Source organism: Chanodichthys erythropterus, chromosome 18 (genome assembly GCF_024489055.1).
Source record: "Chanodichthys erythropterus isolate Z2021 chromosome 18, ASM2448905v1, whole genome shotgun sequence".
In the NCBI taxonomy this organism is placed as follows: domain Eukaryota; kingdom Metazoa; phylum Chordata; class Actinopteri; order Cypriniformes; family Xenocyprididae; genus Chanodichthys; species Chanodichthys erythropterus.
This window is the reverse complement of record NC_090238.1, coordinates 1,045,884-1,059,165: the sequence shown is the minus strand read 5'-3', so window position 1 is coordinate 1,059,165 and position 13,282 is coordinate 1,045,884. Positions and strand designations below refer to the sequence as shown.

The 13,282-nt window shown below is 39.6% G+C and overlaps 1 protein-coding gene across 3 annotated transcripts in view; it reads right to left on the bottom strand.

Moving 5' to 3' along the window:
* Positions 1-413: 413 nt before the first annotated feature.
* The window catches only part of LOC137006429 (uncharacterized), a 43,966-nt gene continuing 31,097 nt past the window's right edge, over positions 414-13,282 (bottom strand). Inside the window, exons 20-25 of one of the 3 annotated variants that reach the window (XM_067367189.1) lie at positions 13,098-13,234; positions 5,189-5,313; positions 4,796-4,941; positions 3,746-3,848; positions 1,969-2,042; positions 414-1,840 (exon numbers count right to left, since the gene is read on the bottom strand). In XM_067367189.1, the coding sequence (XP_067223290.1) occupies positions 1,717-1,840; positions 1,969-2,042; positions 3,746-3,848; positions 4,796-4,941; positions 5,189-5,313; positions 13,098-13,234 (709 nt within the window). In that variant the 3' untranslated portion in view covers positions 414-1,716. Of the gene's footprint in view, positions 1,841-1,964; positions 2,112-3,745; positions 3,849-4,795; positions 4,942-5,188; positions 5,314-13,097; positions 13,235-13,282 lie in introns of those variants that run through there. The other 2 variants (XM_067367187.1, XM_067367190.1) reach the window with 2 other exon arrangements.

Below are 13,282 nucleotides of genomic sequence, written 5' to 3'. Positions count from 1 at the left end.
TGAAGTTCTGAACCAAATCCTCATCCAAAGCGTAATGGGTTATAGGCAATATTAGCCTTTATAGTGTACATGGATGCACACTTCGAAAATGTACCTGAAATAGTAGACCATCCAGGGACTTTTGGCATACTCTTTTCAACATACTATGCTTTGGGACACTTATTTTAATCCAACATACTATTTAGCATGGATAGTGTGGACATCAAGGAAAGAGTTGTCAGAAGCTGTAATAGTAACGTTGAAACCATGCGACTGTTGCATATTATTTATAGCCTTCATTTAGCTTTTTACTTTTGCCAATTGTATTTAGGCTTCCAAATGAAAATTTTTATGATGAAGAAAACGTGAAAAACGTGAAAAGAATCATAAACATTTGTTGGTCAGAGAGCTTTTTTTTTTGCCAACAGAAAAATCTGGTTTTGGGTTTGATAACTCTTGGGTTAAAAATAAACAAAACAAATAAATGTTGAAATAAAATTATATTTTTATATTTATTGTTATATTTTTTTTTTATTATTTTTAAGTTTTTGTGCATGATTGACAGAGAGGGTTTAAGAGATAATTACATAAATGAATAACCAAAAACAAAGTTTAAAAATCAAAACTTGAAATATGTTGTACAAACAGCATTGAGAGCAGTAAAATATGTTCAAGTGTACTTTTATTAGACCCACAAAATGTTAACAAAATAGAACAGGTCACAGGCTTAAATCTATAATCTATCAGTATTTTTTCAAAATTTGGAAACAAGGCATTATTATAATTTTAGTTTGTTAAAATATAGCTATATACAACCTATTGGTTATAGAAATTTGAACTTTTGTCTTGGAAGACTTAATGCCACGTTATTCATACATAATTATTAGGTCTGTCCAATCACTGCTTGACACTTTCACTTTTACGTTTGCAGTTGATGATGCTGATGTTCACTAAATGTTACCCATATAAGAAGAGACAAAAAAGTAAAGATAGTTTTAACATTACTTGGGCCAGATTTACAAAACTGGGCAAATTAGCGTGAGAGCGCAATTTCAAAAAAGCACAGATGGGAGTGGAAATCTCTGCACATGATCTACTGACGACATGCACATTAAAGATCGCAGACTCAGCTGGATCGTTTCCATTATGACGAATGCAATCTACCAGTTAGGCAGATTGGCTTAAGAAGTGATTTTTTTGGGAGGTAAATAATGGCAGTAACACCAATAAATTGACGAGCGTAAACCTTAGTAAACTACGTCTCACAATAATTTTTTTTTCTCCTCCCATAAATTTTGTGTCTGAAAGCTGGAAACTCCTACAAATGCATACACAATTAGGTCAATAACTGTCCACACCTTTTCAGCACTATTTTATTTTTTTACTGCATGTCTTTAAGTAAATCCTGACAGTAGTTTTTTAACCCCAAAAGAGGGTTTGCGCTGACGCAAGCTGTTAGTAAATCTGGCCCCTTGTGTATTCATATCAACAAGTTAAATCATCTAAAACTTAACATCAAACTTAAATCAACATTTTGAATTACAGACATAGTTAAAATATGTTTCTCATGGTTTAACTCTGACAGTCTAAAGTAAACATAACGCAAGCCTTACATTGAGAAAGCCTGGGATCAAAGGTCCCTTTACGAAAAAAAAACAAAAAAACAACAACATACATTGCTCGCATAATTTGCAAATTTATCATAATTTGGTGCACCTGGGATCAAATGGAACCATCTTAAACTGATGTTTCTTGAATCTGTGACATTCGATATTCCCTGACAGCCTTTCTCATATTCATGTCTCGCTTTAAGTCTGTTCTTCGTAACAGCTTATTTGTCAGTGGATCCTTAGCTCCATGCCTAAAATCAAAATACAAGTCAAACATGTAAAATAAAAATAATTCTGAAACATTTTATTTCCACACGATGCCTTTCACTGTATGGTATGTATACTGTTTCCAACACAAAGATAATTTTGGGTAGCTTACTTCTTGAGATAAGCCTCAATAGCACGGCGTTCATACACCATACCAGCATTGGTTTTCACTGGATCGACAAACAACTTTTTTGACAGAGGACAAATGAGATTAGGGGGGATGACTGTGTTGGATAACTCTGGACCTACATATTTCTAGAAAGAAAGCAAACAGATATGAATGAATATATACTGAATATATATTTCTTATTTTATTATTAAGGGCCAAGCCCCAAAGGTGCTATTGTATCCATTAGTTTTCTTATTATGCTTCCCAAAAGGGAGTCAATAGCAGCCCTATCAAACGGAACATGAGAAAGTGATGAAATTTGGCACAATTGTAGAGATGGTCATGAAAAGTCATTGGACCAAATTTGGAGTCTCTATGACCAACTCTATAGTGCCACCACCAGTTCAAAAATTCACTTTTCTAAAGGTTATAACATTTGAACCATTTGCTCTAGAAAAATGTAATTTAGTACATCTGATTTGTCTCTTCATGCTGATGCTATTCAATATTTTACATTAAGACTCTGCACATTACAGTAGAGGCCTTTTTTTAAAAAAAAAAAAAAAAGTACAGTATTCTATTTTTTCGCTACTCCTCCTTCACATTTTGTCCAAACTTTGATCAGGTGATCTTTGGACTGAGTCGCACAGAAATTACTGAACAGATTTTTATTCATCTTTGTTCAAAAGTTATGATGTCATGAACTTAACAAGGTCGACCCAAAATTGGTTCAGAGGCTGTATCTCAGCCAAGAACCAGGATCTGAGGATCCATGCCAAATCTGGGAACAGTGCCACCTACAGTTCATGAGATCTGAAAAATGCCTATTTTGGCCAAAAACTTTTGAATAGTTTGTCAGAAAATCATGAACTTGATGTCTATGGATTCCTTGGGTCATGCCAATATCAGATGAACCACGAGTCCGCCATTTTGAATTTTGCCATAAATTGCAATATCTTTTAAACAATTTGACATTTGCCACCTAGTGTTCCAGATATATAAGGATTTTTGTAACAACTTTTAAAACATTGTCCAAAATTTGTATTCTTTATGTTGTTTTATTCCCTGGCTTATGCCGATTCTGACAATGTGTCATTTGACATTTGTCATTTTCCTTAAATGTACCTGTCTGCCATATTGAAGTATATGAAATTTTGTCCAAAATTGGCTCAGATGATATTTGGACCATGACGCACAGAAATGACTGAACGGATTTTTGATATTCGCTACCGTTCCTGAGATATTCATCTCTGAATGTGACCTTGCTTGTGTTTGTTGCCTTATGTTAGTTTCCTTAGCATGTTAATTGCTTAGGATGCTAACAAGTTGCCATTATTTCTAATGTGGCTCTTCAGCTATCAGGTTAACCATAAGCTACATTAGCATTAAGTAAGCTTAGCATGGTAATCTGGTTTTATTCATTCCGTGTTCGTTCTCATCTGACCTTCTGTTCATTTTGAGTTCATTCTCATCCATACTTCTGAACCAGCTGTTTTGCATGTACATTCAATTTCTGCAGTTTTTGCTCTTCCTGCTCCGCATTGCGCTACAGCCCCTTCTGGGGCTTGGCCCCGTATTGCTGCATGCAGCTATATTTATTATTATTATTATTATTTTAATAAGGCTTCTAAATATCAAAACAAATTTCAGAGACACAATAGAGAATTTATAGGCCTTTCAGAAAACTTTGGGTAATCAGTTTGAGTTTGTGGTCTTAAAACTGATCAAAGGCATAAAGATTATATTTGGTATGTTCATGGAATTATGTTTTTGCAATTACCTTTTCCAAGTCATCCATGGTGGTATTTGCATACTTTTCTGTGTTTTTCTTAGCTTCTTCTTCATATTTGTCTTTGCTGGACTGGAATTCTTCTGCCAAAATGCTTATAAAAAAGAAAACCCAGTTATTATCAAATATCTCAGAAATGTACATGTTCAATATTGAACTTTAATCATATAAATAGCACTTCTATATAGTGGTGCTGAGATTCACTGAAGTACCTTTGCTAGTATTTTTATTGGGATATAACATATATACATATATATATAACATATAACATATATATATATATATATATATATATATATATATATATATATATATATATATATATATATATATATATATATATATATATATGTGCCCTTGTCCTGTGTTCTGTTTTCTTCATATGGACTCCATTTCCCACAATCCCCCACCTAGGAACCAATCATGCACTCACACCTGTTTCCTTTCCCATCAGTGACCCTTTATAAGCTACACACACACACACACACACACACACACACACACACACACACACACACACACACACACACACACACACACACACACACACACACACACACACACACACACACACACACACACACACACACAGAGCTGAGTATTGTTCAGCCTTTGTTTTTCCTTGTCTCCGTGTTCCTTGTCTTTGCCTAGCCTTGCCTGTGTTTTGACCCTGGACTGTTTCCTTGTTTGATGATCGTTTGCTGCCTGCCTTGACCATTGCCTGTGTTTTTGGATGAGGGGACACTAACAATAGAAAAGGGACTATAGCTAGACAGTGTTTCCAAAATACCTGGATCAGTTCATGTACGTAGATGTAGTTTGAAATTTCTGAGCATCACTAAAACTGACTTAACTTAGCTGAAGGAAGTTGGCTGTGAGGACATATATAGAGACATCATCACTGATAGAGACACATTTCCATTGGCTGTATGTATTCATTCACTAAAGTCAACAATGTTATCAGTTTAAACATAACTTTATTTACCCTTTTGTTTTTGTTTTTTTAACTCCGCTATAACCTATAAAGCCTATTTTGTTTACCTGTCCAATGGATCACTTGGTTCAGGTGCGATCAAGAGTCCAAACACAGCATCCAGAATCTCTCTCATGGTAATGTGGGCTGAGTAATTTCTGTCAAATATGTTGTGACATATTCTTCCCTCACTGTTCACATTGCAGTGGTAAACCTTTATAAAACATTAAGGAATGTAATAAAAAATTAATTGTGAATTAAAAAAATAAGTAATTTGTTTTCAATTAGTGTTATACTTGAATGAACATTTTCATTTTGTGGTGGTGACACTGGGTGGATGTGACCTGTGATCTGTAACTGCTGAAAAAAGACTCTAATGGATCTATTACTTGATCCAGGTCTTGCATGGATTTCCTAAATGTGAGGAGTGCAGGTGAGGCTCAGACATTAAAAAAGGATACAGGAGTGAAGAATCTCATAATAGGTGGTTTCACAGGATAATCGGGTCCAAACTCACAATACAGCTCAAAGACTCCATGTTCATAAGGGGTTTCAGGTGGACCTTTCATGAGAATCTTCCAAAAGGCTAAGAGGAAAAAATATATTGTATTATATAATAGCACACTAGCATTATAATACAGGTATATGAATATTTGTTTGACTTTTAGAAAGCTGTCTCTTTGATGACACATTGCTTCAAAATCTCATTTTTTAATTGTAGTGTTAAATGTTTCTTCCCCTGCGAAATGCAGAAATTCACGAAAGATGAAAGTTCAAGTACTTTGTTCTCCATGTTTAAGTTAAGTGTAGTCTCAGCCTCAGATGGCATGTTCACAGATTGCACAGTACATTTAGTAATCATCTGATGCATATTGCTCACAAAACTGAAGAGAACTTTCTCAGTCTATTACATTCTAATCTTGGATGGCTTGACACAACTTTGAGAGTAACACCACGTCCAAACCAGATGCGCCACGACACATGACAAAAGGTATCTTTTCCATGTTAATTAGAGTTTTTGTCCTAACTAGCCACGACGGCGACATGCGACAATTCTATTTTAGAAACGGTTTCTGTTTTTCTGTGACGTCGCGGCTGAACCAGCAACACAAAGTATGACAATGATAATCTCAGGTACTGTTTATGTACTTTATTTAAAGCTGCAATCCGCGATTTTTCCTTTTTGTCGCCATCTCTTGTTTGAAACCTGCAATTGCAGTCATATGTGGAACAGTTATCTGTACGTGCGTTGTGCCTCGGCACAGCTCGTCAGCGCAGATGAATCTAATGTTTGGTGTCAGTCACCGCACCGGTGTGGATACTGCACCTCAGAATCACAGATTCTACGTCTTGAAAGTATGACCAATATAAGAATTTTCACTGGAAAATATCATCTGAACAAGTAAGTAACATTTCTGCCATTTTTGTTCTGACCAACTGAGGAAAATAGCATTAGGCCTACAATAAATCACGCTGCCAATGATGATTACTAATGATATTACTGTATATTGTTCTCAATTTGTTATTGTTAACAACATCAGCATTGCGTGACTATGTGTATTTAGTGTGTATTAGTGTTACCTGTAGATTTCAATTTCTGTAGCCACTCCACAGTCCAAAGTTTTTTTGCTTTTTGGCTACGGGTGAATCTCCAGTTGTCACTGATGATTGTCATTTGGATCTTTCTGTATTACAATCCACCATCAAAATGATAAGTTTAATTATTTCAGCTGCTGTGAGAAAAGGCTATAAATGTGCCGCTACCAGCAGCATCCTCACATGATATAACTGACTAGCCTCTCGACGGGACTCCTTCCTTTCTGTTTACGGACGTGATGTAATGACGCACAGAGGTGTCCTAATCCACACCCAATAATATACATGATCTTTCAGGCCGTCTCCTAATCCACACCCAATAATATACATGATCTTTCAGGGCGTCTCCTAATCCACACCCAATAATATACCTGATCTTTCAGGCCGTCTCCTAATCCACACCCAATAATATACCTGATCTTCCGGGGGCGTCTCCTAATCCACACCCAATAATATACCTGATCTTCCGGGGCGTCTCCTAATCCACACCCAATAATATACATGATCTTTCAGGGCGTCTCCTAATCCACACCCAATAATATACCTGATCTTCCGGGGGCGTCTCCTAATCCACACCCAATAATATACATGATCTTTCAGGGCGTCTCCTAATCCACACCCAATAATATACCTGATCTTCCGGGGGCGTCTCCTAATCCACACCCAATAATATACATGATCTTTCAGGGCGTCTCCTAATCCACACCCAATAATATACATGATCTTTCAGGGCGTCTCCTAATCCACACCCAATAATATACCTGATCTTCCGGGCGTTCTCCTAATCCACACCCAATAATATACCTGATCTTCCGGGGGCGTCTCCTAATCCACACCCAATAATATACCTGATCTTCCGGGGCGTCTCCTAATCCACACCCAATAATATACCTGATCTTCCGGGGCGTCTCCTAATCCACACCCAATAATATACCTGATCTTCCGGGGCGTCTCCTAATCCACACCCAATAATATACCTGATCTTTCGGGGCGTCTCCTAATCCACACCCACTACTATACCTGATATACCGGGGCTTCTCCTAAACCACACCCAATAATATACCTGATCTTCCGGGGCGTCTCCTAATCCACACCCAATAATATACCTGATCTTCCGGGGCGTCTCCTAATCCACACCCAATAATATACCTGATCTTCCAGGGCGTCTCCTAATCCACACGCAATAATATACCTGATCTTCCGGGGCGTCTCCTAATCCACACCCAATAATATACCTGATCTTCCGGGGCGTCTCCTAATCCACACGCAATAATATACCTGATCTTCCGGGGCGTCTCCTAATCCACACCCAATAATATACCTGATCTTCCGGGGCGTCTCCTAATCCACACCCAATAATATACCTGATCTTCCAGGGGCGTCTCCTAATCCACACCCAATAATATACCTGATCTTCCGGGGGCGTCTCCTAATCCACACCCAATAATATACCTGATCTTCCGGGGGCGTCTCCTAATCCACACCCAATAATATACCTGATCTTCCGGGGCGTCTCCTAATCCACACGCAATAATATACCTGATCTTCCAGGGGCGTCTCCTAATCCACACCCAATAATATACCTGATCTTCCGGGGCGTCTCCTAATCCACACCCAATAATATACCTGATCTTCCAGGGGCGTCTCCTAATCCACACGCAATAATATACCTGATCTTCCGGGGCGTCTCCTAATCCACACCCAATAATATACCTGATCTTCCGGGGGCGTCTCCTAATCCACACCCAATAATATACCTGATCTTCCGGGGGCGTCTCCTAATCCACACCCAATAATATACCTGATCTTCCGGGGCGTCTCCTAATCCACACCCAATAATATACCTGATCTTTCGGGGGCGTCTCCTAATCCACAACCAATAATATACCTGATCTTCCGGGGGCGTCTCCTAATCCACACCCAATAATATACCTGATCTTCCGGGGGCGTCTCCTAATCCACACCCAATAATATACATGATCTTTCAGGGTGTCTCCTAATCCACACCCAATAATATACCTGATCTTCCGGGGGCGTCTCCTAATCCACACCCAATAATATACATGATCTTTCAGGGCGTCTCCTAATCCACACCCAATAATATACCTGATCTTCCGGGGGCGTCTCCTAATCCACACCCAATAATATACATGATCTTTCAGGGCGTCTCCTAATCCACACCCAATAATATACCTGATCTTACGGGGGGTCTCCTAATCCACACCCAATAATATACATTTTCTTTGTGGGTGTCTCCTAATCCACACCCAATAATATACCTGATCTTCCGGGGCGTCTCCTAATCCACACCCAATAATATACATGATCTTTCAGGGCGTCTCCTAATCCACACCCAATAATATACCTGATCTTCCAGGGGCGTCTCCTAATCCACACCCAATAATATACATGATCTTTCAGGGCGTCTCCTAATCCACACCCAATAATATACATGATCTTTCAGGGCGTCTCCTAATCCACACCCAATAATATACCTGATCTTCCGGGCGTTCTCCTAATCCACACCCAATAATATACCTGATCTTCCGGGGGCGTCTCCTAATCCACACCCAATAATATACCTGATCTTCCGGGGCGTCTCCTAATCCACACCCAATAATATACCTGATCTTCCGGGGCGTCTCCTAATCCACACCCAATAATATACCTGATCTTCCGGGGCGTCTCCTAATCCACACCCAATAATATACCTGATCTTTCGGGGGCGTCTCCTAATCCACAACCAATAATATACCTGATCTTCCGGGGGCGTCTCCTAATCCACACCCAATAATATACCTGATCTTCCGGGGGCGTCTCCTAATCCACACCCAATAATATACATGATCTTTTAGGGCGTCTCCTAATCCACACCCAATAATATACCTGATCTTCCAGGGGCGTCTCCTAATCCACACCCAATAATATACATGATCTTTCAGGGCGTCTCCTAATCCACACCCAATAATATACCTGATCTTCCGGGGGCGTCTCCTAATCCACACCCAATAATATACATGATCTTTCAGGGCGTCTCCTAATCCACACCCAATAATATACCTGATCTTCCGGGGGCGTCTCCTAATCCACACCCAATAATATACATGATCTTTCAGGGCGTCTCCTAATCCACACCCAATAATATACATGATCTTTCAGGGCGTCTCCTAATCCACACCCAATAATATACCTGATCTTCCGGGCGTTCTCCTAATCCACACCCAATAATATACCTGATCTTCCGGGGGCATCTCCTAATCCACACCCAATAATATACCTGATCTTCCGGGGCGTCTCCTAATCCACACCCAATAATATACCTGATCTTCCGGGGCGTCTCCTAATCCACACCCAATAATATACCTGATCTTCCGGGGCGTCTCCTAGTCGACACCCAATAATATACCTGATCTTCCGGGGCGTCTCCTAATCCACACCCAATAATATACCTGATCTTCCGGGGCGTCTCCTAATCCACACCCAATAATATACCTGATCTTCCGGGGCGTCTCCTAATCCACACCCAATAATATACCTGATCTTCCGGGGCGTCTCCTAATCCACACCCAATAATATACCTGATCTTCCAGGGCGTCTCCTAATCCACACCCAATAACATACCTGATCTTCCGGGGCGTCTCCTAATCCACACCCAATAATATACCTGATCTTCCGGGGCGTCTCCTAGTCGACACCCAATAATATACCTGATCTTCCGGGGCATCTCCTAATCCACACCCAATAATATACATGATCTTTCAGAGCATCTCCTAATCCACACCCATAATACAATATTTGGAGAAGTTGTGGCCATTTGAAGGTAGGCACTCAAGAAAGCTCTATAGGGAGAAAAACGCCTCTAAAGTTGCAGTTCTCACCTGTTCTCACCTGCTGGGAGTGACAATAGGGCTCATTTACATCTCATTTAGATAAGCCATACCCCCTGTAAAGCTGCATGGACCGCATACTATTAATATTAAAGGATACTAACTGAACTAACAGAGGCCAGAGATCGCTAACTATGGCTATTCAAAACACTTTTCAAGACAATAAATACACGATTGAAATGATGAATGCATGTATTGACTGAATTTGCTTCTGAATAGCGCTGGCTCCGTGGGCGTGGCCGCATTAGCGGATAATGAGCTGAATCACGGGCGTCTGACATGGCTCTCTTTTCATACAGATTACATAAACACAGAAGGTTTGTTTTCGATTTGACTTACACGATTTAAAACTTGACATTTCAACGTTTTTTCAGACATAAGTATAATTTTTTTGTGATTCGTATTCACTAAGTTACAGTTCATTTTCTGAGAACTATCAGATTGGACTGCGTTCAGAGGGAGACGAGAGATCACGCATCATGTTAGTTTTCTTTATTTTTCAAAAAGCACAACATTTTGTTTTTACTCTGAGTGTACACAAATAAAAGAAGACATTCTATAGTTTCAATTGATATATTACTTATGTCTCTATGACAAAAAATGACGGAGTATTTTAAGTCTGTTTTGCTGCAATGTGAAAAAAATCCTGCAAAATGCGCCGGCGCGTTACCCGACTCCAGAGAGGTAATGTCTTATTATGCCGCTTTCATCGTCGCTCAGATCGTCTTCAGAATCAGTGAGCGTTTGTTCATAAGCATCCGGCTTGTCGAAGAAGTACTTCAAAACATTTTCGGTGTAACGGCCACGGTTCTTCATTGAATTTTGATATCAGCTAGAGCCGGCCAGGGCGCTGCATAATAAGTAGCCACGCTTCCCAGTATGGAAATACACACAGACAATAACACGCCCCTACTGCGTGCTAGAATCTCCGAAAAACAAGCCGATTTCAACCTCAAAATGTACGCTTTTAAATATACCAATACTGCTATCTCAAACATGGAAAGGCTTCTTCATGATCTGAACTAACAGATTCTGCAAAAAAACGAAAATCACCAATTTTGAAAAAAAATGCTTCTTTCTCATTTTGCTCGAGAGTTGTGCTGCCGACTTGTGTCCCTGGTTTCCGTGACGGGTCACATATACCTGATCTTCCGGGGCGTCTCCTAATCCACACCCAATAATATACATGATCTTCCGGGGCATCTCCTAATCCACACCCAATAATATACCTGATCTTCCGGGGCATCTCCTAATCCACACCCAATAATATACCTGATCTTCCGGGGCGTCTCCTAATCCACACCCAATAATATACCTGATCTTCCGGGGCATCTCCTAATCCACACCCAATAATATACCTGATCTTCCGGGGCGTCTCCTAATCCACACCCAATAATATACCTGATCTTCCGGGGCATCTCCTAATCCACACCCAATAATATACATGATCTTCCGGGGCGTCTCCTAATCCACACCCAATAATATACCTGATCTTCCGGGGCGTCTCCTAATCCACACCCAATAATATACCTGATCTTCCGGGGCATCTCCTAGTCGACACCCAATAATATACCTGATCTTCCGGGGCATCTCCTAATCCACACCCAGTAATATACATGATCTTTCAGGGCGTCTCCTAATCCACACCCAATAATATACATGATCTTTCAGGGCGTCTCCTAATCCACACCCAATAATATACCTGATCTTCCGGGGCGTCTCCTAATCCACACCCAGTAATATACATGATCTTTCAGGGCGTCTCCTAATCCACACCCAATAATATACATGATCTTTCAGGGCGTCTCCTAATCCACACCCAATAATATACATGATCTTTCAGGGCGTCTCCTAATCCACACTATAATCCACACAATAATATTTTGGTCAATGTCTTGACCCTTTTAAATCGAGTGCTCCCTGACTTTCTGCACAGCAATAACCAGATAGACTCCAGACTATGCCTTAGAATATGCTTTATTCACAGCAGGGGGACCTCATATCAATCAAAGAGAATCCCACCAGCAAGAAGAATACAACAGTTTATATAGGATAGGAGCATGGTAAAGCATTCTACAATATGATTGGTTCTTCATATGTCAAACCCTCATGTTACTAGGTAAAGCAAGATCTGCCCAAATCATGTGTATTAGTTTGTTGGTTACTCAATATCATGGTGCTATTATATTTAGATAGTTGTCTAGCTGTTCCTAAGTTTAATTTTCCCTTTTCCTATATTTGGACATGATTCAGACACACACACTGACTTAGGCCCATGCAAAGTTTGAGAACATTTAGGTTTCAAAAGCATATAAATGTTATTTCTGCAAGAAAAAAGAAATGTTAGTTATGATTAATTAAATTCCATCACAATGACAAAGATTGTTTCAATAACTCAGTAAGTATTTTTAATAATGTTAAAAAGGTGGCGTATTCATGAATTTGGTTATGTATTTGGTTATAATTTTATCATGTCTCACAGTCCTGTCGCGTCTGGTGTGGACAGACAAATTGTTTGATACTGGAATCTTATCGCATCGCGTCTGGTTAGGACACGGGGTGAGGCCACACAGGTGTATTTAATCAGTCTAGACACAATCCACACTCTCAGGAAAAAATAAAAAACGTACAAAAGCAGACAATCAGTGATGGTGCCATGAGGGCTGCAGCACCCAAGAAAAAAAAAGTATGATTTATGAAGAATGAAACAAAACAGGCTCAGCAGAGTGCTATCTGCTTCAGTCTGTATTTGCTTATTTATCTGACATTGCATAATGTAACTGTTAGAGAATGGTGGTAACATGTACTTTCTCAGATGATGGTGAAGTAGACTTGCATGACTTGCATGACATAAATATTAATCTTAGAATTATCCATTCATACTTACTAAAATCTGCCTCAGAGGGCAGCACTGTGCAGAAAGGGTGAGGGTCACAGTGAAGATTCTTGAGTTCTGCCAAAAGTCTTTTGTCCTTCTCCAAAAAGTGCCCTGTCTTGGATTCCATGATTCTCTTTTTCAAAGCACTGCAAGGAATTTTGTATACATCAGACTCAAGTCACAAGTGTCAACTG